The sequence below is a fragment of the Apis laboriosa genome, unplaced genomic scaffold, assembly GCF_014066325.1.
Source record: "Apis laboriosa isolate Shangri-la unplaced genomic scaffold, ASM1406632v1 scaffold56_cov145, whole genome shotgun sequence".
NCBI lineage: Eukaryota > Metazoa > Arthropoda > Insecta > Hymenoptera > Apidae > Apis > Apis laboriosa.
Window position 1 is genome coordinate 1,291,080 of NW_025223765.1, and position 26,520 is coordinate 1,317,599.

At 26.7% G+C, this 26,520-nt stretch overlaps 3 protein-coding genes across 11 annotated transcripts; all 3 read left to right on the forward strand.

The window, feature by feature from the left end:
• Positions 1-638: 638 nt before the first annotated feature.
• LOC122717671 (MAP kinase-interacting serine/threonine-protein kinase 1-like) lies at positions 639-11,478 on the forward strand. Of its 4 annotated transcripts, XM_043941940.1 has the most exons (6): positions 662-894; positions 1,129-2,433; positions 5,596-5,733; positions 8,931-9,287; positions 9,387-9,957; positions 10,072-11,478. In XM_043941940.1, exons 2-6 carry the CDS (start codon positions 2,379-2,381, stop codon positions 10,532-10,534), a joined length of 1,584 nt encoding a protein of 527 aa, XP_043797875.1. In that variant the 5' UTR covers positions 662-894; positions 1,129-2,378; the 3' UTR covers positions 10,535-11,478. The 4 variants fall into 4 exon arrangements, with proteins under 4 accessions (XP_043797879.1, XP_043797878.1, XP_043797875.1 ...); XM_043941943.1 differs by lacking the exon at positions 1,129-2,433 and having other exon boundaries at positions 645-894; XM_043941941.1 differs by lacking the exon at positions 662-894 and having other exon boundaries at positions 927-2,433.
• A 7,804-nt stretch (positions 11,479-19,282) lies between these two features.
• Positions 19,283-21,137, forward strand: LOC122717715. Its single transcript, XM_043942048.1, has 3 exons — positions 19,283-19,421; positions 20,768-20,912; positions 20,999-21,137. Exons 1-3 carry the CDS (start codon positions 19,286-19,288, stop codon positions 21,135-21,137), a joined length of 420 nt encoding a protein of 139 aa, XP_043797983.1. The 5' UTR covers positions 19,283-19,285.
• Positions 21,138-21,534: 397 nt separating this feature from the next.
• On the forward strand, positions 21,535-24,695 carry LOC122717674 (S-phase kinase-associated protein 2). 6 transcript variants are annotated; one of them, XM_043941952.1, is made up of 9 exons: positions 21,547-21,641; positions 21,724-21,755; positions 22,541-22,594; positions 22,699-22,721; positions 22,806-23,010; positions 23,089-23,386; positions 23,493-23,929; positions 24,005-24,132; positions 24,205-24,695. In XM_043941952.1, the coding sequence occupies exons 3-9, from the start codon at positions 22,560-22,562 to the stop codon at positions 24,549-24,551; spliced, it is 1,473 nt and encodes a 490-aa protein (XP_043797887.1). In that variant the 5' UTR covers positions 21,547-21,641; positions 21,724-21,755; positions 22,541-22,559; the 3' UTR covers positions 24,552-24,695. The 6 variants fall into 6 exon arrangements, with proteins under 6 accessions (XP_043797883.1, XP_043797885.1, XP_043797887.1 ...); XM_043941950.1 differs by having other exon boundaries at positions 21,546-21,641; positions 21,724-21,780; positions 22,546-22,594; positions 22,699-23,010; XM_043941949.1 differs by having other exon boundaries at positions 22,699-23,010.
• The last annotated feature ends 1,825 nt before the right edge of the window (positions 24,696-26,520 follow it).

Here is a 26,520-nt window from a genome sequence, read left to right on the forward strand (position 1 = left end):
AATAAACAGATCGATTCTCGAAATATGAATCATAATAATATAAAAAGATTAGAATATATAATAAAATTTCTAATTGGGCAAACGCTTCATTCCGATTTAATTTTAAATTTAAAATCAAATATATAAAACTGTAGATCGCATGGCCAGGTAAATAAATGACCGTATAATGTTACGTAATAATAATACGGCTAATAAACTTACGACGCAATACCATACAGATTATACGGGCAACAAGTTCACGCGATGTCGGCCGATTGAAAACAAACTTCGATGGCCGACACGAGTCTGCGCGTAGCATAAAAACTACGTATATAAATGCATTTGTATGTGTATATGTCTACATTTGACTACTATAGAATACGAGAAATGTTGTCGTTTTTCTTTCCCGTATTCTTTATCTTCTTCTTTCGTATTTCATTTTACGTGCACATCTTCACATAAATTTAAACAGAAATACTTTCGTACTTCGTCTTGGTTGTCTCTCTCGATTCTTTTTCTATGTCGCGTGATGTTATACGTGGCCATTGTGCGCGCGCATCCCTTCCTAAAACAACGCACGCCGCGACCGCTTCGGCGATATTTCCCGTTCCTCTATGTTTATCTGGCTCAGATCCCTCATAATGCGGGTATAAATGATGCTAAATTGTAAAGATCTTGCACATATAATCTAACCATTGGGTCGATAAACACGTTTTACTCAAGCTTTTCGAAAAAACATTCATGATGAAATCTTACGTACAGAATGGCGTTATTACCGGCAAGTCGATTCCAAACATACGAGAGCAATCAGTGATTCTCATACGCTCTTGAACAAATTGTAAAAATTAGACGAAAAAAGTGTTACACAGAGAAAGAGAGAAAGGAAAGAACTAAGGATGGAAGAGAAGAAGAAAGGTAGTTTTAATATTTAATTTTCTTTAATTGTAATAATTCTTTAATTGTTAGTTTCAATATTGCATTTCAATCATTCATATTGATGATTCATATATGATAAATATGAGTTTTATTTATTAACGTGAATGTCAAGATCGTGTTTACTTAAATAATATCGATGACGAATTCTCTAAAAATAGAATTGCAAGCTAGATAAAAATTGCATCATTCAATTCGGTAACTACGTGGCTTTAGTGTAGTAGTTTTGTCTCTTCGAAAAACGAGAGCCCCTGCCTAGAAGCTACGTGACGCGGCGCCGTTTCAGAGGGCGTCGACGAAGTTGCTCGATGCTACGTAGAAGCAACGGAAAGGGAGGAGGGTAGCGGCAGTAATGACAGCGTGGTGGGGATCGAGGACTCGTCGATGCCGGGACGAGAACAGCGACGAAAGAGAGTGGAGGGGTTGTTAGTAAGCGAAGCGGCCATCTTGCGAGGTTCAGTCGGAAACCAACTGCCGTGCAGTGAGGGAAGGTAAAAGAAAAGACTCGATGTGTTAGCTGAAGGATTTTTTTAATGCGCTTCCGAGCCGGGTTACCGCTACGTGCGAAAGGCTGTGCGATACCGACAACGGAGCAGCGACCATCCAGAGATTTTCGCATACGGAAAAACTTTGTTTTATCCGGCGAAAAGTCTCAGGGTAGGAGCAGAGAAGAAGGAATCGAGGGAGCAGAAGTTTTGACGCTGGAGAAGAGAAGTCGAGAAGGCATCGAGAAGTTGTATAACAATTTCATTTCTCGCGGAACAGATTTATCCGCGATATTTAATATCTCATCAGATTAAAGGCAGTGGAGAAGACAGAAAGAACTTTGTTCATATCATTGGAGACAGTGAAGAGAAAGAGTAAAGAGAAAAAAGTAATAAAAAAGTGAAAGAAAGAAGAATAAGTGAGAGATAATTGAGAAGAAAAGAAAAGAAAAAGCGCAGTGTCAAAGTCTGTGATAGTATTTATTCAAACGATTCAGCTATACCGGGTATTGTCTACCACAGTAGCATCGTTTGTCGCTCCTATAAATCGCAAGAGTTAGAGAAACAGAGGAATAGATAACCTTTATATATTTATTTATATCTGTGATACCGACGCTGATATACATCGAATTATCCCGAAGAAGAAAGAGAAAAAGAAAGGAAGTATACGTCGGTAAAGAGAGAAAGAATTGAGAGAAGCATAGTGGTTTAAAAAGTTAAGATAGTGGGAAAGGAGATTATATCAGTAACTTAGTGGATATAGATGTTTTTGTATATACGACTGACTCTTTTTTATAATTATTGATATCGGGTTAAGAGCGAAAAAGAGAGGAAGTTTCATTGTTGTTTGTTAATTGAAAAAGAAGGGAGATTCAAAGAAGAAAAAAATTAAAAGAAAGTTTTGTTTTGAATAAGAACTTCACTTTTCTTTTTTGACTCTTTTCTGGATATTAAACCGAAGCTTGTGGTAACTGTGCGAAAATGGTGGAGAAAATCTTGGAAGAACGAGAAGACGGTTGTCAAGAGGTTGCAAGAGGTATGAACTCTTTTTATAATAAATGTTAATTCAATTCACTTCAAATTAAACATGATCATGATGAAATTTGATATAATTTTAATCTTTCACTAGTAAAAATTCAAAATAATATCATTAATAGTTATTCATTTAACATAACTTTTTAATAGATGTATTTCAGTATTATATTTTATTTTAAATAAATGATTGTCATGTATAATTTATTATGTTATTCTTTCATATGAATTTCGTCATTAATCGAAAAAAAGAGAAATATCGTTTCGACTGAAAATTCGAGTTCGATTTATATAGAAATAAAAAAAAGATATAAAATAATTGAGATAATGGATTAAAATTTTCAAGATTAATTGTTGAAGAGCACACGATACGTGACAATCGGAGTCGGTTGACGGAAGAACTTTCTCGAAGCCGGTGCGCACATTGCCAGCTTCTTCGTTCTTTCAATTCAAATTGCAAAATTCTTCACTTACATTTTAAATCCGTTCACTTACATTTTCATTTCTATTATATTTTGTTCTAGCATATAATAGAATATATTTTCTTATAATTTAATTATAATAACTTTGACATTTTCAATTATTATATATTATTAATATTCTCAAAACTAATATTTAAAATTTTAATTATTCCGAATTATTTAATTAATATAAATATTGTATAAAAAGTTTAAAGATTAAATCAATATCACTTCATATATATATCTTAATATACATCTACGTATATGTATTGTTATTTTATTTTTTCTATTTTGAAACAAAAATAACTATTCTTGTATTTCGAACGAAATATATTATACGACACAAAATATAAAATATATTCATATATTTTTTGGTTTGATATCTTATTAATAAATTGTTTTTAATAATTGATATATAATATATAATAATATATAATAATAATAATATATTAAAAATACGATTGCGATGTCGAAAGGGACGAATAACAAAATACAGAATAATAACTCTGTGTTGTATGAAGCTAAAACGCAATGAAGAATGCGAATGTGAGAAAGAACATATCGAAGCAAAGCACGACAGAGTTACAACGATAAATATATATATATATATATATATATATATTTATTGTTGAATTATTTTCAAGGGTCAAAGTGGGTTAGTTGGGTCTCGTTCGAATTGGATGCAAATCGTAAAGGGTGTCGGTAAGGGTAACCCAAACAAAGAAAAGGGGGAAGGAATAAGAGAGAGAAAGAAAAAAGAGAGAAAGATGAAAAATCCTTGTATGTACGTTGAATTCGTTGCTACCCTTCTTTTTTAAAGGGAATAGTTTGTTCCAAAGAGATTTTAATATATTTGATCTCTTGGAAGATATTTTTTTTATTGATACAATAAATATATGTCAGTATAATTAATATTTCAATTCAGAGAAAATATAAAAAATTTTTCGGATTAAGAATTATTTATTATTTTCTACAATTTGTAGAAAGAAATCATTTAATTTCGAACTTTAAAACAAATTTTAAACTTAAAACAAATTGAATTTTCATATACGTTCTATTAAACGTTAAATAACTTCAAGCAAACATTCAAGAGGCAACGTAGTTTATTTATGTATAGTTGTTCCATTTGTTTATTTTGGTTTGTCTATTGTCACAGATTTTGCAAACGCGGTAATAATATTTTCGTACACGTATATCTCGCGTAAGATGGCGGCGTTCCTTTTCTGTGTCAGTCATTGAACTCTGAGCTCTCAATGCTCGGTTGTGTTGCTTCTTGCATTGCATTGCGTTGCATCGTCGATGCGAAACAATCAAAAGATACATTCATTCTCATCTAAATTACTATTTGGTGTTGAAAAAATAATTAAAAAAATATGGAAAATAACTTTCATTTGATTGCATATTTTTTTCACTAATGAATATGAGTTTTTTATGTTAGAAGGTTAAAACATGCATTTACCGGTTTTTTTTCAAATTCATAATTTTGAACTTATGATAATCAACAATTAAGTTTGATAATAAATACAATGTTTGAAGATTGAAAATGGCCTAATCGTTACAATTTTTCTATTACTAAATTGATCCTTCTATTACATGTTTCGTATATGCAATGTTTCTCCTTGTCAACTTACCAATTCATACACTTTCAATTCAATCGAATATGGCGGTTACGCGCGATTCTTTATATTTTATCGAATAATTTTTAAAATTCAAATTTTAAAAAATTTGTTTAATGTTTTTAACCACTCAGTTTATTTTTTTAATTTTGTAATAATATATATTTTTATAATAATATATATTTTTTCATTTGCATTTTCATTTATATATAAATTCATTGATTGAATTATTAGCAAATTGATATTGTTTCAATAATTTACAAGATTTATATATTTTAATAATATTTGTAATTTATGATTCATAGAAATTTCTATCTTCTTCGAGAAAATGTATATCAATGTTATGTAATTAATAAATTATAAATTAATATATTCATTTATATATATATATATGAACTTTTATTAAATTAAATTAAAAAAATTATATTAAATTATATTAAATTAAAAAAACAAATTAAATATACAATCATCCATGATATGATATAAATATTATTAATATGTAAAGTGAGAAAACCTTGTTTGAAATCAGCCAATGTATAGATAAATATGCACAAAAATAAAGTGTACATTGTGTCTGCTATAATATTAACACAATTTAGTATATATTCTTTTGATTGCTCAATAAATTTTTTAGCGAACAAACAACTATAATGTAATTGTTGCATTTTATATTTTTAAAAATTCTTCTATATCTAAATTTAATTTCTAAAAATTATTTCTGAAAATTCTCGAATTTTTTTCATTTTTTGTTTCATTTTTTTTGTAACAAACTTATAAATTAACATTATAACAAATTTATAAATTATTTTATTATTAAATTATTTTATATAATTATTATATAAATTATATTGTATAATTGTATAATATTATATAATTTATATTATAATAACAAAATATATTAGATTCATATATTTAACTTTTCTAAATAAACAGATTCTTAATATTTGATTAATTATTTATTAATTATATCTATAATTTCATATTTAATAAAATCTTTAAAAAATCTTCTATTCATTTTTCTATATAATTTTTATGTTTAATTGCAAAGTTTTGTAATTATTTAAAGCATACATTGTTATTTTGTTTTAGAAGATGCAAATTGCAGAGATACCGTGAATTCCACGGGCGAATCTATGAGCGCGGTGCAAGCTCGACAAGAAGAAGCTAGGCGCAAAAGACGCAAGAAGAAACGTTCTGGATCATCCTTAATGTCTTCTTGCTTCCAAGGTAAAATTCAATATGAAAAGATTGTGTGTATGTTAAAAATTAAAAAATTCATATGCTCGTATATTGTGACAAATATGTATAACGAAGCATAAACAATGTTGTAATTGTGTATCGTATGACGTTAATTGAATTATAAAAATATTTTTTATCAATAAACACGATTTAATATCTAATTTTTTCACATACTATGAACATTTATATTTATAATCATTACACATCAAATACATTACACAGTACCTATAGATAATTATTACAATTTTTTAAGGTCTTTTAAAATTTTCTTATTGAGTTATTTTTAAATGTTCTAAAATTATGATTGATCGAATGATGTGAACTATGCGTTACATAAGAAAATCATCAAATAATATATTATCTATAGCAGATTATAAATTGTATTATAAATTGTTTTCGTGAATATACAATTGAGTTAAAATTAAATTAATAATGTCTTTCTTTTATGTTTTATAATTATTTTATTTAAATATATAATCTTGTACAAATTTAAAATTAATATTAAGATAATAATAATTCATTTAAGAAATTTATATAAATTATTGATTTAATATAATTAACCGCATGACTACTTTAATTTTACTTTTTAATACAATGACCGATCATTTTTCTATTTATTAGTCCGGTCATATAGAATATATTTTATGAAAAATTATATATTATATATTATAATTATATATTATAATAAAAAAAACAATTCCAATCAAGTTTTGATATGTATATATATTTATTATCATATTTTTAAATGACTTAATTATTAAAAAAAATTGGAATGCATGATGAAAATGTTAAAAATTAATTATAAGATGTAATTACAATATAATTATTTAAAAATATTTTTGGAATCACAATGTATAATCAATTATTGATCAATATTTATTTAATTTGTACTCTTCGTGAATTATTTGAATAATAAATCATTTTTTTAAAAAAGTTCCATCAAATTATAATCTTGTACAATAAAAGTAGATGTGCATGAAGATGCATGTTGTTATATCTTAAAGATTAAAAAATAATTGGACATTAATTTTATCTATCAATATTATTTTTAGATTCTTATATGTCAATAAAAAGCATCATTTAATAATAAAATTATAATGAAAATATAATTTCTATTTTTTTTTTTTGTAATTATTGACCGAGTTCACTGCTTGAAACCATTATGTCATATCATGCGATCGATTTGTACGATATAATATAGTATAGTATAGTACAGTATAGTACTGTAGAGTTTGTGTTCGAGAAGCTTCCTGCTCTGTACTCTGCTACTAGTGAGAGAACTAGGCATGAGTGCACCCGTATACTTACATATGTACGTTATACATATACAATCTGGGCCACGGGTTAACTCGTTGATACATATGTACATGTATATGTATATATTTCAGAAACTCTTTTTTAAAATTTTTTTTTATCTTTCATACTTTTTTTTATATTTTTTTTTCCAAATACCAATTATATTAGCTTTGTGCAATTTGCACTGTGAATTTTTTACTATTTTTGTTTTTATTTTTATTATTAGTTATTTTTCATAATACAATTTATAGAAATTCTATTTATTTTTAATTTTTTTAATATTTTTAATAATAGATACTTTTTTCTTGTTGTTGATATCTCTAAATTAATTAAAATTTTATAATTTTCAAAGTAATTCAAGGACAAATTATTCTTTATTAGTTCACAACTTATGCTTTTCTTAGCACGTATTAAATATGTTAATATTTTTGAAAATTATATTATTTTTTTTGTTCGTTGAATTTTTATTTATTATAGAAGTAGTTATTATTTAAAAAAAAATTAAAAATATCATTGACAAATATATATTATGTATTAAATATATAATATAGTAAACAAATTTAGTATATCGATTATGTATCATGATATCAAATTAAAAAAATATAGAATTAAATTGACGATGTACTTTAACTGTAAAGAGTGGGGTGGATGGGTATGATGGAGACATGGAAGTGTATTATCGGGTTCTGGTTGCTAGGTATTCGTCGGCGGTGTTGCCAAGCAGAATCGTATCTTTGGCGTGAGGCAAATAGGTGGGAGCTAGGGGGAGAGCAAAACTGTTGGTTAGGGAACAGAAAAGGGAAGGTAAAAAGAGAGTTGATAGCAGCTTGAAATATATAGTTGCAACGTTGAACCAGGGAACGAACAAATGAACGACGAGCCGGATAGAATGGAACGGAAGCGTCATGTTATTGTGAAAGTGAGGTGGGGGTCAGGCAAGAGTGAACAAGAAATTTAAAGTTCTCGGACAGAGAGAAAGATAGAAAGAATACGTATGTTTATATGCGTAGTGCTTAACGAATATTTACTTATGTTTGATCTCCTTTTGGCCTTAACATTGAATACATTATATGAATAATTCATATATAATTTTAAGATATAATAATTTTTTTTCTCTAACAACGATTAATTTTCTAAAAGCAATATAACAACTATAAAACAATATTTTGCAGCATGTACTATAAACAATAATATCAAAGTTAAATATACGTTATACTAAATAATGTAATCTTTATTAATCCAATTAATAATTGAAGAGTTTAATAGAAAGCGAGCATTTTTTATTCAAATTTAAAGAAAATCAAATTGAAGAAAATTTTATGTTCATAAAGAATGTGATTTAGTTATATTCATTTAATAAAATGCACATGATATTTTTAAAAAAGATTGAAATAAATAAATGAAATGATACAAAAAAATCAAAATCAATACATATCTTCCAATAGAACCTTCAATTTTAGAAACAAAAGAAAGTATTATATTAAAATCACCAAAATTTTTCTGTAAGCTTTTTCCAATTTTTCCAATTTCTAATTTTTTCACATGAATAAAACAGTAACATTACTCACACGAACAATAATAAAGGATGTGCTTACTACGAAACATGAACTGTTTTTGCGTACGTGACGCGGTACGATTATTTTTGGACAACCTCGCTTCTCTCTTTCGGTTTTCCCCCTATTTCCCTCTACCTCGTACTGCCTAGTCCTAGCCTCTCTTTATTCCCTTCTATTGTGTATTTATTCATTTTTCAAAACTCATATATAGAGTACTTATATTTTTTTTTCAAAAAAAAATTAATCATTCAAGATTAAATATATATATATATATATATATATATATATTATTTTTATTATTACAATTATCAAATTTTGCTATGTTTGTTTCAGAACTGTACAGATTGACTGGCGAAGTTCTTGGTGAAGGTGCTTACGCCTCGGTTCAGACTTGCAGGTCGCTTTATACAGACCTGGAATATGCTGTCAAAATTATTGATAAAATTCCTGGTCATGCACGGGCACGTGTATTCAAAGAAGTCGAAACATTTCATCATTGTCAAGGACATCCAAACATTATTCAATTAATCGAGTTTTTCGAAGATGAAGAAAAGTTTTATTTGGTATTTGAGAAAGTAAACGGTGGTCAATTGTTGAGCCGGATACAAGAAAGAATTCATTTCAGTGAACGAGAAGCAAGTCAGATAATTCAAGAGATCGCAAGCGCATTAAATTTCCTTCATAAGAAAGGTAATGCAATTTCCATTAACTATTATATAAAATATACATTTCCTCGAAATTATTTGAACGAATATATATATATATATATATATATTTTTTTTTATGTAGGTATTGCTCATAGAGATCTGAAACCCGAAAACATCTTGTGTGTGTATCCGGATAAGTTAACACCAATTAAAGTGTGCGATTTTGATCTTGGCTCAGGCATAAAATTCAATAACTCATTGTCAAGTCCTGTAGCTACTCCGCAACTTTTAACGCCAGTTGGCAGTGCCGATTTCATGGCTCCAGAAGTTGTGGAAGCTTTTATCGGAGAAGCGAATTATTATGACAAACGTTGTGATCTCTGGAGTCTTGGTGTGATTATGTACATTCTCCTTTGTGGTTATCCACCTTTCTATGGGAATTGCGGTTCCGACTGTGGTTGGGAGAGAGGCGAAAATTGTCAGGCTTGCCAAGAGCTTCTATTTACAAGTATTCAGGAAGGCAGGTATGAATTTCCAGACAACGAATGGAGGTGTATTTCGGAAGACGCAAAAGATTTGATCAGAGGCCTGCTGGTAAAAGAAGCTCATCAAAGGCTTAGCGCCGAGAGTATTTTGAAACATCCATGGATTAATCCTGGTCCAAGTTCCGTTGAAAATACTGAAAAATCTCTTACAACTCCTCATATTATCAGGTTCATATCCATGATAATTACCAAATAATTCAATTTTAAAAGTATGATATAAACTTAGATTTATTGATTAATTCTACAAATATAATTTATTAAGTATATCTTTATTGTTCATAGAAGAAACAATTCTGCTAGAGAACTCTCGGCGTTTGCTGAATCGGCGATGGCTGTGAATCGTGTTGTACTTCAACATTTCTCCGTGAATTTGGAGGAATTAGCGGAGAAGAGGGAACCGAGATTGTCTACTTCATCCACAGATGAAGATAACCATCCTTACGGGCACATGTCCGATTCAAGCAGCGAATTATCAGAACACAGTAAGCTTTGCGCGACTCATTCCTCAAACGAATTTGATGCTAATTCGCGTGTAAAATCTTGTTCGGTTCATTCGAGTATCGATTTAATCGAATCAAAAGCCATTGGGAAAAATCGAATGATTGGTAAGGATTCATCGCTTCATCAACTGTTTGGTTTGTCACCGCCTAGCGAGAGCCGTTTGATGCAGCGCCGTTTAAAAGCTCGTTCAGATCTGTTAGAACGTCAAACGAACAAAGCAGTTATCGCGTCCCCTAGTGGCTGAAAGGTGACATTTTTACGAGAGAAAACAAAGATCTCCTTTCTTGGTACCGCGTATAATTCATATTTACACATCTGCATATACGGATACGAAAGAAGTGTGTACAGTAATGTTATCTATCGATAATTGACAAAGGGTAACAATGATATAAGCTATTTTATGATTGGCTAAGAGAAGAGTTGTGTTTCGTTAAAAATAACTAGAGTCGCATTACAATGATTTGCTCGACAATTGACGATTATTATACATACACGAGCATATTCTGTACAGCGACATATGGGGCGACGACATAAAAACGTGTCTTCACTCCGATACACAATCAACTGCGCGCGACGCCAACAGTACACGACACTCAGTCAGACAATAATTCTTCGTAAATTTCCATTCCTGACATGGGATTTAAAACATCGTATCCGAATATCTTTTTTTCCCGTTTTTCTGTTTTCTCTCTTTTCTCTTTTTTATCTTTTTTTTTTCTCTTTTTCTTCCCGTTATGCTTTAGTTTCATTTCGACAAAACTATTCAATGTTTTTTGTTTTTTGCACTTAAGTTCATAAAGATACAGTATTCGTTCGATTTATATGTTGCATGTTGCTTTACAATATATTCGTTAAATAATATGAACGAACATAAGCAAATACAGCACAAATTTCATACATATACAGTAACAATTAATGTCGTACACCTCAATGTATGGATTTTTCCTTATAAATTATTTTTACAATATTTTTAAACTTAAAATAATTTATACATGAATACACTAAATAGCTTATTACTTGATTTGTAATGAGCAACTTTTGAGGGATACAAAAGTGAATTTACTTATTTGATATATAATATTTATAAATTAAAAATTAGACCATCTCATAAGTAATATTATTTTAAAAGTATAAAGTTTCCATAGAAAAATAATATCTATTTATATATTTTTAATTAATTGAGTGTTATTTGCGAGATTGATTTTTTATAATGGAAGCAAAATTTTAATTCTTTTGCCAAGAAATTTCTTATCTTTTCAATTAAAAGATTTATTAAATGTATTTAATTTTCTGATCTGTATTTTCAAAGATTTTGCTAATTTAAAAAATTTTGTAATAAAAAGAATAGATAATAATTCTTTGATGCTGAACTAAAAGAATATATAGATTTAATATATATATTAACGCGAGTTAATTGTTTAATTTTTGATATTATTACTTTTGTATGTAGTTGCTGTGTACTGTGTATAGTCAAATATTGTTAAAGTGGAAAAAACTTCTTTGTAATTTTCTAATAGCAATTATTTTTATTAAAAACATATTTAATTTTTCCACTATAATATTCTCATAATAGTTTGATTTTAAAAGCTTACAATAAAAATATACAATAATGATTCCTTATAATTGCAACTATTTTAGAATAATATTATTTATGGGATGATCTAATATTTATATAAAACATTATTCTGGTCATCAGATATTAATATTAGTGTGATGAGCATGTCTGGCATGAGAAAAAAAAATTAGATATATTTTCATTATAAAAGACCAAAGGATTGTGTTAAAAATAGAATGGAATAATAATATCCAAAGAATTCTATAATTAAATCAATATTAAAAAATGATACTAGTCATGGTTATCCATGAAGTTAAAATATTAAAAAACAAATATATATTTTTATTAAATATTTTATTAATTATAATAACATTATCTGCTATATGTAAGATTTTTACTAATTAATTTTTCTATTTATACAAATAGAATTTTTAATTTGAAATTGCAGTTAAATTGTTCTAGTTTGTTTTGGATGATTCATTGCCTAAATAAATTTAAAAAATCATTATAACTTGATGGCATTTTGAAAATTTATCTAACTTAATCTAATTTAGTCTAATTTCCAATTAATGTACTGCAGAAATTATTCGTTGATTAAACAAAAGATCGAATCTTATTGATTAATTCCAATAGATTCAATACATTTATAAAAATAAGTACGTATATTAACCAAAAATATCATATCTACAGAAAATTATATGACACTATATAATGAAAAAAGTGCCGTCCTAGTAGCCATCTTGTCTGTATTATATTTCACATATTTACAAATTCAATGTTCTGTTCTTCATTTGCTCTCTTTTTTATACAGTATCGCATTTTTAAATCCTTAATTTTTGATATACAATGATTTTCCGAATGCAAAACTTATATTATTGAATTCTACTTGCCAAATATCTTCAAAAAACATAAAAATAAATGAAAAAAAATTGTTGATTGTCAAAACGAAGTTTTTCTAATTTATAAGTAAAAATTTTCCACGTATTAAGGTGTACGATTTTAACATTTGTACATTTTAACATATGTACATATAAAAAGTCAAAACAATCACATATATTTCTATTCCGGTTCAAATTAAAATTCTTCATTAGTATGGAACGTATAGGAACTTCAAATCTGTAATATGTACATTCCACTGTTAATATTCATTAGATAAAACATATAGCATAATATTAAAAAAAAAAAATAAAAAAATAAAAAAAATAAGTCATGGTAGATAATGTTTCTGTACTTTCGCTGTTATATAGTATCTAGAGAGAAATTCATGTGTATATGCTCGTTCATATCGATTTATCGAAACGGCTATACACAGAAAGACGCTAAAGAAGAGAAAATGATTTGTGTTTGATGAAGAATCAATTATCGATAATACCTATATTTGCTTTGTTTATTTTAGTTTCTTAGTTTCATCTTAAATATTTTTGGAACGCGTAGATACGATTTAATGAAATATTTCCGAGTTTTTTTTTTCTTTTCTAAAAATAATCTGTTAAGAATGATGAAATATAGCAACAGCAACTTCGAACGATAAAAACTTGTGTAATGGTAAGAAGATTAAATCGCGCATCTTGGTGCATGTTATGAATAGTTTGCTCAGTAGGTTTCTAAGAATGTAGTAGAGTGTAAGTTGAAAAATGTTTTAAAGAAGATTCCAAGAAAGGAATAAAAACGCGTTTGTATCGAAAGGAAAAGGGGAACGATAATTACGGCCATTTTTTGTAAATGTCTCTTAAGCATCTTTGTAGGGAGTTTAGTACATAAGGATGATAAAAAAAAAGTTAGTTTAACAAAAAGAGGAAAAAAAATAAGAAAAAAAATACAGAAAAAAAATGTACCTGCGTCGTAAGTGATTTAAGAGTATACCGAATGAAGGAGTGAAATGAAGATGTACACGAAGCACAGAGAGAGATCGAGAGATATATCCGATAACGTGCACATGCGCACGTACGTTAACGGGTGAACTTTCTCGAAGAAAACCTAGATTACACAAAAATCACATCCATTAATTACTGTTATGTATTTTTGTAGAGTTTTATCGACGAAATGTCATTTTATCGTCTACCCATCTACAGTTGCGATTCGACTCTATTGATTGCAAGTAATAACCAAAAATTTTCCTTTGATCGAATAATTTTCGTTACATAAAATATAAATAAAATATAAATATGTTATATGCAAATAATGAATGTTGCATTTTTTATATACGATGAAACATTGCAATCGTATGAATTTCAAACATATGATACGCGAAAGTATTATCCTTTTCAGTAGATTTTATTCGATTTTTATTCGATATGTTGGAAAACATGTTTTCTTTAAGGAATGGATAAATTAATAATAACATAATTAATAATGGATAACATTAAGATTTATTTATATTCATTTTATACTTACAATAATTGTTACAGTGATGAGTCGCGCTGTGGTGGGGGGATTCTTTACTCAGGGCAGTTACAATGAGCTGCGCAAATTTGTTATAAATTACATACACACTATCGCGTTTGAAGGAAACCAAGAAGAAAGAGCTTATGATATTTGTATGCGATCGAAGTCCATCCAGGGTTGAAAAATTAATCGTTACTTGTTCTTTCTTGAAATTAACCCTGAAAAAACTTTGTCCAACGGCATGATGACACGGTAATAACAGAAAATCGATTCGTAAAGATCGATTAGCATTACTAAACTACACTTTCCTCTCGAGGACATTCGATCTTTCTGAACTTTCTTACAAACATAAATATCATTTTGTCACATAACCTTTATTCGATTCCCATGGAGAGTAAATGTCACAAGACCACAGCGATATAATCGATCGTTAACAAATCTTTGGTTATTCCATCGTGTTATGCTCATCCAAATGCCTCAAATTTCAAGGAAAATCGACATTTCTCTTGAAAATTGGAACATTTGTTAGCGAGAATAACGTTATCGATTTGTCGTCTAGCGAGAGGAGAATCATGTGAGAACACGCATGCGTCATTGCACGTGCTTACGACGTAGAGACGAAAAAAAGCGTTACACATTAATTACAACCATGATTCTTTAATCATGGAAACCATCAAGAAACACGAATGTATCGCGATTTTCTTTTTCTCTTTTTCGTAATTCTTTTTTTTTTGTAATTTTTTCATAATTTCTTCGTAATTTTCTCATATTCTTTTCCCATTTCTTTATTCTTAATTCTTTCGTAAATCGAAAGGTATGATGAGGTAGTGGAAAGAATATACGAATGCGAAGAGAAAAATGAAAATAATAGAGAGAGAAAAAAAAGAAAAAGATGAAATAATAAACGATTGAATACATTTTCATCTACGAGTAATAATATCATACCTTTCATAGCCTAATTCTCGCTATTGATCACACGTTATTGACATCTTTCTCTCAAAAACTGCATCTTCGAATTTTTAACGATACATTTTTGTTACTTGTTCCGTTCGTTCATTTATAATATATGTATGTACAATAGCGTATGGCGTAATCAACCACAGTCTTGGTAATACAATAGTTTCATGAGAAAACTAAAAATGCATTCTCGACCGATATCTATTTCTCGCACGATATTGTTTTATTTCAGGATGTGTTTCGTACAATTTTCGCTCCCTTGAACCACGCCATCATTCCATTGTCGTCTTCGAAGCGGCAATGACACTAACCTGATATCGATCGAGCGTGCACCGTTTCATATCGTCAATATGTTAACGATGCGGCGTAGATAAATGCTTTTTCGAAGGGATATTCAAATGCGAGAAGAGAGTGCGTAGAGTAAAGGACGAGCAGCGACAAATATTGTGTAAGGAAAGCAATCGAATCAGAATATAAAAAGAGGAAATATTCATGGCCATAATAATATTATAGATCTATAAAATTGTAATAACAATGTGAGTGCGTGAGTGTTTGTTCGTCTGTATGCCTGCCTATCTGTCTATCTTCGTTTCATTCGTATAGACGAAAGAATTATACGCGCGAGTAAAATTACGTGCTCTTTCTGTATGCGTCTATGGATGTATATATATAAGTTGGTATGTCGTGTGTGTATGTGTGTGTGCGCACGTGTGTATATGTTATGAACTCGAACGGGAAAAAATAATATTTAGTGTATAAGCGAAAGAATACATACCTTAGTATAGATTTATAAAATTATGTGCTAAGGTACCGCTGCGCTATACCGACGAGTCTTTCTTCGACTATCATTCAAAAGAAAGAAAAAAAAAAAAAAAAAAAAAAAAAAAAAAAAAAGTCGCGATTCATCCGTACTATGCGAATGCACTTGTAGCATAGCTTCGTTTGTTCGTTTATTCATTTGTTCGTTTATTCGTTCATTGAACGGCGTAACAGCGCTTAAAGCGTGTACTAGTCGGATAAAAGGGAGAATTAAAATATTGCGCATATATTTTTTTTTTCCATTCTCAAAGCTTGACAATTCTCATTTCTAAAAATCAATCCAGACACGGAGTAAGCGTACACGTATATATACTCTGTACGTATTTTGTGGATCTTGAATGAAATTTTGTGATCTTGTGCGAAATTAGGATGAGAATATTTTTTGATGTAGACATTTTTCGATCGATCGGTCTCGAAAATTATACGAACCGGTCAAAAAGATATATATTGCAAACTCTCGACATATCGCAACGGTATACAAAGACACGGCTTGCGCAAACATTGCTTGTAAGTTTCTTCCGGGTAATACAAAATACTTTCGATTTTTTTTTTTTTTTTTTTTTTAGCATTTTTGTCTTTTAATAATAATAATAATAATAATAATAATAATAATAATAATAATAATAATAATAATTTTCCCTGTGTTTTCTAAATTTATAAAAATTTCACGTGAAAAAAGGCCGTGTTACGTATACCCCGGAAGAGATAGCATTTTCATTACGGTTCTTTATTTTAGACAAAGAAAAATAGTATAAAAGAAAGAGAAAGAGAGAATGAGAGAATGAGAGAATGAGAGGATGAAAGAATGAGAGAAAAATGAAAAATTCCTTAAAGAACGAATAAAAAAAAAAAAATGTCACGAGTACTTTTCAAACGAATATCGGTTTTTTTTTTCTTTTTTCTTTTTTTCCTCGTCTGCTTTTTATTTCAGCCATTTGCCGGACCGGAAGACGTGTATTTCGATTCCTTTCCAGTTTTCATACCGTAAAATATCTTACGAAGAAGCCCGTCGTTGCTCTCCTTCATCGATTTTTGGATGATCTATTGGCTATATTGTGACAAGAATTACGAATTGATCGTAAGAACGATGCTCGTCCTTTTTTTCTGTGAAAAAAAGATGCGAAACTTTTAAAAGGTTCTCTTTCGCACGGAAAGCGATCAAATGAGAATGAAAAAAAGAAAGAAAAAAAAAAAAAACGGACAACAAAAGCGGTATAATAAGAACGAAAAGAATGCATTTCACAAATACGAAAATGTGAAAGTGTGAAGCATAATTGCTATTTCTATGTGTATGATATTTAGATCGTACGGATAGAAACAATTTCCAAAAAAAAAAAAAAAAAAAAAAAAAAAGATAAACAACCTCTTGTAAAGTAATTTGAGTGCGAAAATTCGAGATGTGAAAGAAAGGTGAGAAAGAGAATGATGAAGAAGAGGGGATTTTCGGGACTTGGGAATCGTAAAAATTTGCGAACGGCATTGTTTTTTCCGTGTAAAAGCGAGCAAATCTTTATGAGAACTTTGTAAGCTTCCTAATAAAATAGCATTTAATCGATAAACTGGAAAATATATCTGATTGTTTGCGGTCTGATAATTTCTGTCTCTATCTACAACGATATTCTCGATCATATTCTCGATTTTTGAGAATTTTTTTTTCGATTTGTTAATACGGTTGTATTAACAAAGTATCATGGATTTCTCTCAGATTGATTTGATCTTTTTATCATTTATTTTTGAGCCAAAAAAATGCATATACACGCTCGATTAATTCAATTTCGCGTTATCCTCGTTAATTTTTTGAAACTCCAATTTTTGACACATATATGTCTTTAAAAACTTAAATAAGATGCAAAGTAAGAATTTCGTTAGGCTGATAGACAATTTGGAATAGCGATATTCCAAGTTATTTTTTCTTCTACAAAATTGAAGAAAATAAATATTTATTGAAATTATTCTATTTCGCAATCTAATTAAAAACGTAACATAAAAACTATAATATCAATTTCTAATCTTAATTTATTATAAATAAATAATAAATTGTTATAAATAATAATAAAATTTATAATAATCTTTAATTATTATAAATATAATATTATAAAATCTTGATATCTAAATTCTTTATTATTAGATACAATGTAATCAATTAATTAATTAATTACTTCTCAAAATTAATTAAATATAGTTGAGTTAATCATTTTATTTGTAAGTTTGATTAATCTCTTCATCATTTACTAATTTAATAAAAACCTTTGGAATATTCCATATTTTAAATTATTTTCATCTTCAGAATTCCGAATTAGCATAGAAAAATTTAAAATGATTCATGTCATATTTTATATTCTGGAAATATTTGCAAAATATAAAATTATAAAATTAAAATGTAAGTGAATAGATTAAATAATTTATTTTAAAGTTTTGAATATATTTTAATTCAATGATTGAACATTTATTGAAAAATTTTTCTAGTGGAAATTGAAATTTTATTTTTCCACAAATTAAAAATTAAAAATATTAAAATTATAATTTATTTTACACAAATTATTGTCTCTTATTAATTAATAACATTATTAATAGCATTATTAATATAATAACATTATTTTTTATAATGTTACAAATTAAATAATGTTAATAGTTTTTTAACTTTAAATTTCCTTCTAGTGTAAATATTTATATCTAACTCTTTATTTTTATAAAATTTAAATTTTTATTTTATTATCAGCAATTTTTATGTTTTAAATTTGTAAGTATATATTTGTAATTTAGTTTAAACTAATTTGTTTAATTAGTTAAAAAACTTTTAATTTATTATTTAATTAAAATTTATTGATAATATTTTTTAAATTTATTGTATCTATCAATTTTAAATATCTGATTTAATTACCTCTGATTAATAAGACTATTCGAATAATATGGGAAATACTAGAAAAACATTAAACTACATTAAAATCAATTGTTATTATATTAGATCATTTTTAATTATATTTAATCATATAATCATATGTGTCAAAATAAAACAATTTTTATAACTATATCTGATCCATATTAATTATTATAATTTATTGTGAAAAAATCAAAAACCGAAAATTTTGTATACTAGTTCCAATTTTTTTTCTTGCTCTATGTATGTGATTCCTCCAAATATATCGACCAAATAAATATACCCCTACCTTTCGTCCCTTTCACTTTTATTGGATATCATCTTGGTAACATTGCACAGTGATCATCATCAATTCGACAAATAAAAACAATTGTTTTATTAAATTGATAAGAAAGAAGACGATGAATAGAATTAATTCTTGTGGTACGAATTCATCGATGATGGATAAACAATTTGAAAAACCACCACCATTTAAATTATGCTTTTCCAAAGATAGATTACTTGGCAAATCAAACATACGTGTATCGAAAATCAATGGTAGGTATATTTTTTGTGTGATTTTTTAAAACATTTCAAATATGTGTGATATCATGTGCACTTGTATTTTTCTTTTAATTATATTGACATCGAAGGACGAAATTATTATAAATGAATTAAAATAGTGATAAACTAAATTAAAATAGTGGTATAATTTCACATTTTATTGAACGATCACAAGAAACATCGTATTCGAAAAGATCATCGATTGAAATATTTATAATTTTTCGTAGCTTTTTTTTTTAGTTTTCTCTTTAATGGAGAAAATAGAATTAATCAAATTTTTTATTAAAATAATTCCAAACAACAACTATTCTATTATTGAAAATAACAAAATGAAATGTTATTTAACTTTTAAAAATTTTGCTTATTTTATTATAGTTTACCATTTTTTATATATTTTTTTTATGCGTGTATATGTATAGAAAATTTATTATATTATATATTTTGAAGAAATAGGGAAATGATATATGTGTACAATGAAAATTTACATTCTTTATTTTTTACTCTGCCACAATGAACAACATACTTGAAAACTTCGAGAAAATTAAATGTCTTGTTTTTTTCCTAGTTTTCCGTAAAAGTTTACATTTTTTTTTTAGACGTTTCTAATTGGCTAATAACAAAATGATGTAGTTAACCAATCAGAAATTCATTTCAAATTGTCTCGTCCATATGACGCCTTGAATATACTTTTCTTAAAGTGTGGGGATGATTGGTGGAAAAGTTTCCCTAGGATTTTTAAAAATATAGTTTTTTCTAGGTCCAAATCCAAAGTTTCTGATGTACGTAATTTATTGCTTGACTTCGTTTCGAGGATTCTTCGAAAATATTGATTATAATATAATGTAATCAATTATGAAAACATAAACGAAAAACATTCATTTAAAAATATATGTTGCATAAAAAAATTTCTAAAACAGTTTTTCTTAAAAAATAGCTTTTTAAATTACTATGTATAAATTAATTAGCCATTGAATATTTGTTTCATTGATCGCTACAATTTGATTTATATTGAATTATATTTTATTATTTTATTATTATATTTTAGAAAATTTATTCAATTCCCGTATATTAATTATTTATTTTTTTCTTTTTTTTTTCGAATTTGATAATTTTAACTGGAATTTTATTAAATCTATAAAAAAATTTTAATTAAGGCAAAATTTTCTAATAAATATGAAATGCACATATAATTCAAATCTTTCAATTGCACATTTAATTTATGCAAATAATTTTTTACATATATTTCTGGTGTAGATGTTTAGATTACACATAAATATTTGTTATTGTTTCATTATTATTATCTCCCATTTAGAATAATCATTATGGATGATATATTACAGGTGATTTAATCACGCCAAAATATTATTCGAAGTATGAGAATACGCCAGAGAATTTTAATGCGATTGATACGCATGAAAGAAATACAGAACAGAAGGAAAATAATTGCGATTATAGAAAAAGACCAGCTATACTTACTAGTTATGCGTAATTTGAATTCTCTTAAGGAAATGAATTACAAATTTCAATTTTGATTTCTTTGTGTTTTAATTATTTTTGCTTTTCAATTTTAGATACGGGTGGTGGTATGAACAGGGATTACGACCGATTGAATCTCAACTTGATTTTCGTAAAAAAACAACAGACTTAATAAATTTTGGAATAGACACTAATAATGCGGAAAATCGAAAATTTAGAAATTTAAAGCAATAATGTAAAAGTATCTTGCATACGTATTTATATGTTTGCTTATTTTATTTTCTAATTTAAAATGTGTATTCATTCGTCTATTAAAAGTAAACAAAAATTAATTATATATGCAAACTTATCTGGTGAGATTGAAAGAGATTTTTCGATTTTAAGTTGGTCGTTAGTTTCTAAGGAAGCATTTATTTTCAAAAAGCACAGCAGCGCCGAGCGGATGTATCAGATAACAACAGTTGCCGCGCAATCAATTTCTTGATTTCCCGCCATCTCGAAATATATATAATATTGACCAATCAGATTCAAGACCTACAGAATATCTCGAATCGTCGCAAGCGATTCGAGCAATTGGAACTTACCGCTAGCGATTGTTTTCTGTACGTACAACCAGTAGCGATTGAAAAAACGGTGTTGTGACGGGATTCCGCCAAAAATGAATTCCGGCGTGGCGGAACACACGAGACTTAGTGAAGATTGCTTGGACAATTCTGAAGAATTCTCACCACCTGAAAGGTAAATTAATTTCACGGCAATCCCCCATTTTTGTAAAAGAAGTCCTGAATCATAGCAAACGTCTCTCTTACCTGTTACTCAGGATGATGCAGGTGCGTTATTTCGCGCGCATAGGTAAGGTTAAGAACCTCTGCCAGTGGTGAGTTGTGAATTGTATTCACAAGATATAGTAAATGTTCATTTTTTATCGTTGTTTATTAGTTTTTTACGTGAAGTGAAAAAAATACTAGATTTATAAATTTCAAATTTATTAACTGAACATATAGAAAACATTTTTTTTCCAAATTATTCTCTTCAGATCTAATTAGATTAATTGCTCTATGATTTAAAAAAAATTATTTTCTATTTTCATTCTATTAATTAGCAAATTATTATTTTAATTAGTAAAATTTTATTTTACTTGACTTAATATTTTTTCTTTTATGATATGATAATTTTTTAGAATAGTAAAAAATTGAATTTTTCAATTTATTGTAAAAACTTCAGATATAGAAATATTTCGTTTTTTATAATATTCATTTAAAAAATTTATTAATTTCATATTCTTATATGTATTAAATTACTTTTTTAAATAGTTTTTATTGATCATATATCATTCTAATCGTTAAATATTAGTTGCTAATTAAGTAATTTCTAATAATTAAAAAGTATTCAATGGATTGTAAATATAAATTTTGATGAAAATAAATCTGTATTTTTATCCTATCAATTTTTTATTTTATATTTGGAATTATAAATGTTATGTATGTTTAGCTCAATAACGACCTTAAGTCGGTTAATCATTTGTAAATATTAAACTGTTTATAATTTAAATTAAATATAATTTTTGCCAACTGCCATTCTGTATGCTTATGTTCCAAACCTGTACACATTTGTGACACAAAACATACTTGGTTAAGGGAAGACTCTGGAATTACTATGTCAGGACCGCCTTCTTCACCCTGGTGGAACAGGTTGCCTTTTTTATTTTTTTTCTTTATACCAAACTATAATGTAATTAAAAGTTCTTTCAAGAGTACTTAATAATTAATCTTGTTTCTATAAATATGTCTTATAGCAAACGACTACGCCTAGATGACAGTTGTAACAATTTAAATGATACCTTAAATAGTGCTTCCAAAAATAATACAAAATGGTCATATTCAGGAGATGCAAATCTTGTAGAACCAGAAATTTTAGAAGATATGGGTGTTAGTATGTTAGAAGATGAAGCATCAAGTTATGAAAGTACAAAAAAGACTGATTCTCTGGAACGGACAACTTCGCCAATTATTTCAGATAACAATGGACAATGTGATAAAATTAATAGTTTTCAGAGTCAAGAAAATATTTATAGAGGTTCCAACTTTGATACCGTCAGTATAGACAGGTTTGTGTTTCAATACAATTATGCATTTTTTCATTTATTTTACATGTATTTTATATATTTTCATATATTTTTCTATAGCTTTGATGCTACTCGAAGATTAGATCACGATCCATATGAATCTGATGAACTTACAACATATTCAACAATTGGAAATGAATCTGGTTATTCTTCTAAAATGGAAATAGATAATTTAATTGATACAAAAGAAACCTTTTCAAAAAATGATCTTAATGATTCTTCTGTAAAAAGTAGTCTTGAACAATTTTATCTTTATAGAAGAAAAAGAAAACCTTCAATTGTTGGTGAAGATAAATTTAATAAATTATCAGATGAAATGATTTTAATGATATTAAAATGGCTTCCAAAGAAGTGTTTGGTAAGATAAGTTAATAAAAAAAAATAATAAAAATAATTTATAGATAAAGCAAAGATAATGTTATTTATGTAATTTTATATATATATTTCATGATTATTAATTTTAGGTACGTTCCATGTTGGTTTGTAAACGATGGTGTCAAATAGCACGAGATGAAGCATTATGGAGCAGATTGGATTTAGGCAGTAAAGTATTAAATGAAGGTACATTAGGTCATATATTACCAAGAGGTGTGCAAATACTTCGACTTGCACAAGCAGAAATTGCCGATCCTGTATTTCTTGAGAATAGTGAAGTTCTTACTGATGGTTACATTAGTAAATTACAGTATTTAGACCTCTCGATGGCGGTAATTTCATCAAATGGATTGGCTATGTTACTATCTAAATGTAAATACCTTAAGAAATTGTCTCTAGAAAAATGTACAGTAAATAGATTGTGTTGCAAAGCTATTAGTGATAATAATGATTTAGAAATATTGAACTTAACAATGTGTGAGGGTTTAGACATTGAATGTATCAAGAATTTGATGAAACTTAAAAAGTAAGAAAAATTATTTACAATAATATCAGTTATAGGAAAAAATTTAATACTAAGTAATTTATTTATTTTTTCCAGTCTTAATGCTGTCAATATGGCTTGGTGTAGTTTAGATACTGAAACTATGACATTACTTTGTAAATCTTTACCTCCGTCCGTTACGCGTTTAAATATAGCTGGATGCAGAAAAACTATGACAGATGATAGTAAATATAATATCGTATTTAAAAAAAAATTTATGTTATGTCAATTAATATTATTTTTATGTCTTATTTCAGATGTCAAAGATTTAGTAAAAAGTTGTCCAGATATGATAGAATTAGATTTGAGTGATTGTACTATGCTTACAATGAATACTGTTCGTAGTTTACTTGATTTGTCAAAATTAGAACATTTGTCGCTAAGTCGTTGTTATGGTATACCTCCTTCAACATATGTTACATTGGCATATATGCCATCTTTACTATATTTGGATGTTTTTGGTGTAATACCTGAACCAGTACTAAAAACATTACAAGTTACCTGTGGTGAAACTCAACTTAATAAATATCTATATAGTTCTGTTGCAAGACCAACAGTTGGTGTTCGAAGAACAAGTATCTGGGGGCTTCGTGTTAGAGATTAAATGAAACTGTAACATTTATCTATATAATTAGTGGTAAATAATCAATTTAATACCAAAGGGATATTGAAATGTACTTGTGTGCCTTTCTATTAAGTGTCTTTTTAACAAAAGACTGATCTTATGGTACCAACAAAATAAAAGCAATACATTTTTTTGTATAAAATTCTGTTTTCCTCTTTTTTTCCTATTTTACTTTGTTTTTTATAATTAAAATAATAATTAAATTATATTAAATTACAGTCAATTTTCAAATTTTTAAACAAAATGAAACATAAAAATGAAATAATTTTATTTTCATCATTATTATCTTGCTTTATTTAATATAAACTCAAATTGCTTATAATGCTTATAATTAATAGTAAATTAATAATAATTAATAATAAATAAGTTTCAATTGATATTTTTTTATATTAACTTTTATATTTTATTATATTTGTTTTAATCTTAAAAAGTATTTATGAATATATTAATATTTTGTAGAATGATCTTAAAAAGATTAGAGATGTTTTAAAAATTTGTTATGTCTTGTTATAAATAAATAATAAATAATAAATAAATAAATCAAAATATAATGTAATATTGATCAAACATAAAAAAAGAAATAAAATAATCATAAAGAAATTAAATAATATAATGTTTATTATGAAAACATATAATAATAAAATATAACAATATATAATAATAACTTAAATTACAATTACATTTATATATTAAAATGAATGAATATAAATATATGAAATTTTATAATATATATTATAATATCTAAATATATAAATTATAATATATAATATAATATATACAATTTATAAATTTATTTTTTAAAAATTCTTTTCTTGTTACTTACATTAAAAAATTTTAGTTAATTTTTATTAAAAATTTCAATTAATTTGTTCCTTTTTTATTAAATAATTTTAACATATTTTTGTTTATTATATGTTTTGAAAATTGATAATTTTTGTTTTAAAATTCTATATATCATGTTCTTTTAATTATACTTACTTTTTGTTTTGAATCTAATGCTCTCATATATTAGTAATAAAAAGTATTTTGTAATATTTCTCTTTTTTAATGATAGCTATTTTTATTTTGTTTATTATTTTAAAAAACTTTTTGTTTTTTTTAAAAATATATTTTTTATCATATTTAAATCAAGCTTGGTATATACATTTTGATAAATAAATGAAATATTGAAATGAATGAAAGCTTCTATTATATTCAATATATTATTCAGACAAATCATTTTTTAATATTAATGGTTTTTTCTGCTGAAGGTTAATGATTTTTTTTTTATATTTTAATAATATTTATTACATATATAATATTAACTGAAATCTTATGTTTTAACATCTCCTTTTTTTTTATTGTAATAATTTTATTGCATTTACATTTGTTTTATATGATCATTGCATTTTTCAAACAAAGGTTTCAAATCTAGATCCTTCCAATCATGCAAATGATTATTTCTTTTTTTTTTCTTAGAAGGAAAGGAAAAAACATTTGCTACTACTATAACTATCATCTATAAAATATCTATAAAATATCTATATACTATATTACACTATATTACACTATATTATATATTATAAATTTTAAAATATATTAATATAAAAATGATGTCCATTATTTTGTATATTATTTATCTTAAAACTGTTAAATTATTAAAAAATAGTAAAATTAAAAAGAATTTAATACATTACAACAATATAAAAAATACAATTCAAAAACTCTAACAAAAATGACAATTTAATAAATTATAAATTACAATAAACTAAAATCAAACGTTATTGCAATATATTAATAATGTCATGTATTCTTTTTATGTCAAAATTCACATATAAAAATTGAAAATATTTTACAAATATAGATATTTAAATTTAAATTTGATAAATCGATTATAATTCTTGTCAAAGATAATCGTCTGAATTTAATCCTTTTTCTAATTTAGTTGTCTTACTTCATTTTGAATCGA

Excerpts from the sequence above, each read along its gene's own strand:
- LOC122717671 (XM_043941940.1), top strand. The coding sequence starts at position 2,379 with ATGGTGGAGAAAATCTTGGAAGAACGAGAAGACGGTTGTCAAGAGGTT. Across the intron at positions 9,288-9,386 it reads AAATTTCCTTCATAAGAAAG|GTATTGCTCATAGAGATCTG; the intron begins GTAATGCAATTT and ends TTTTTTATGTAG. Across the intron at positions 9,958-10,071 it reads ACAACTCCTCATATTATCAG|AAGAAACAATTCTGCTAGAG; the intron begins GTTCATATCCAT and ends TATTGTTCATAG.
- LOC122717715 (XM_043942048.1), top strand. The coding sequence starts at position 19,286 with ATGAATAGAATTAATTCTTGTGGTACGAATTCATCGATGATGGATAAA. Across the intron at positions 19,422-20,767 it reads ACGTGTATCGAAAATCAATG|GTGATTTAATCACGCCAAAA; the intron begins GTAGGTATATTT and ends GATATATTACAG. Across the intron at positions 20,913-20,998 it reads GCTATACTTACTAGTTATGC|ATACGGGTGGTGGTATGAAC; the intron begins GTAATTTGAATT and ends TTTCAATTTTAG.
- LOC122717674 (XM_043941947.1), top strand. The coding sequence starts at position 21,562 with ATGAATTCCGGCGTGGCGGAACACACGAGACTTAGTGAAGATTGCTTG. Across the intron at positions 23,011-23,088 it reads GATACCGTCAGTATAGACAG|CTTTGATGCTACTCGAAGAT; the intron begins GTTTGTGTTTCA and ends ATTTTTCTATAG. Across the intron at positions 24,133-24,204 it reads AAAAACTATGACAGATGATA|ATGTCAAAGATTTAGTAAAA; the intron begins GTAAATATAATA and ends GTCTTATTTCAG.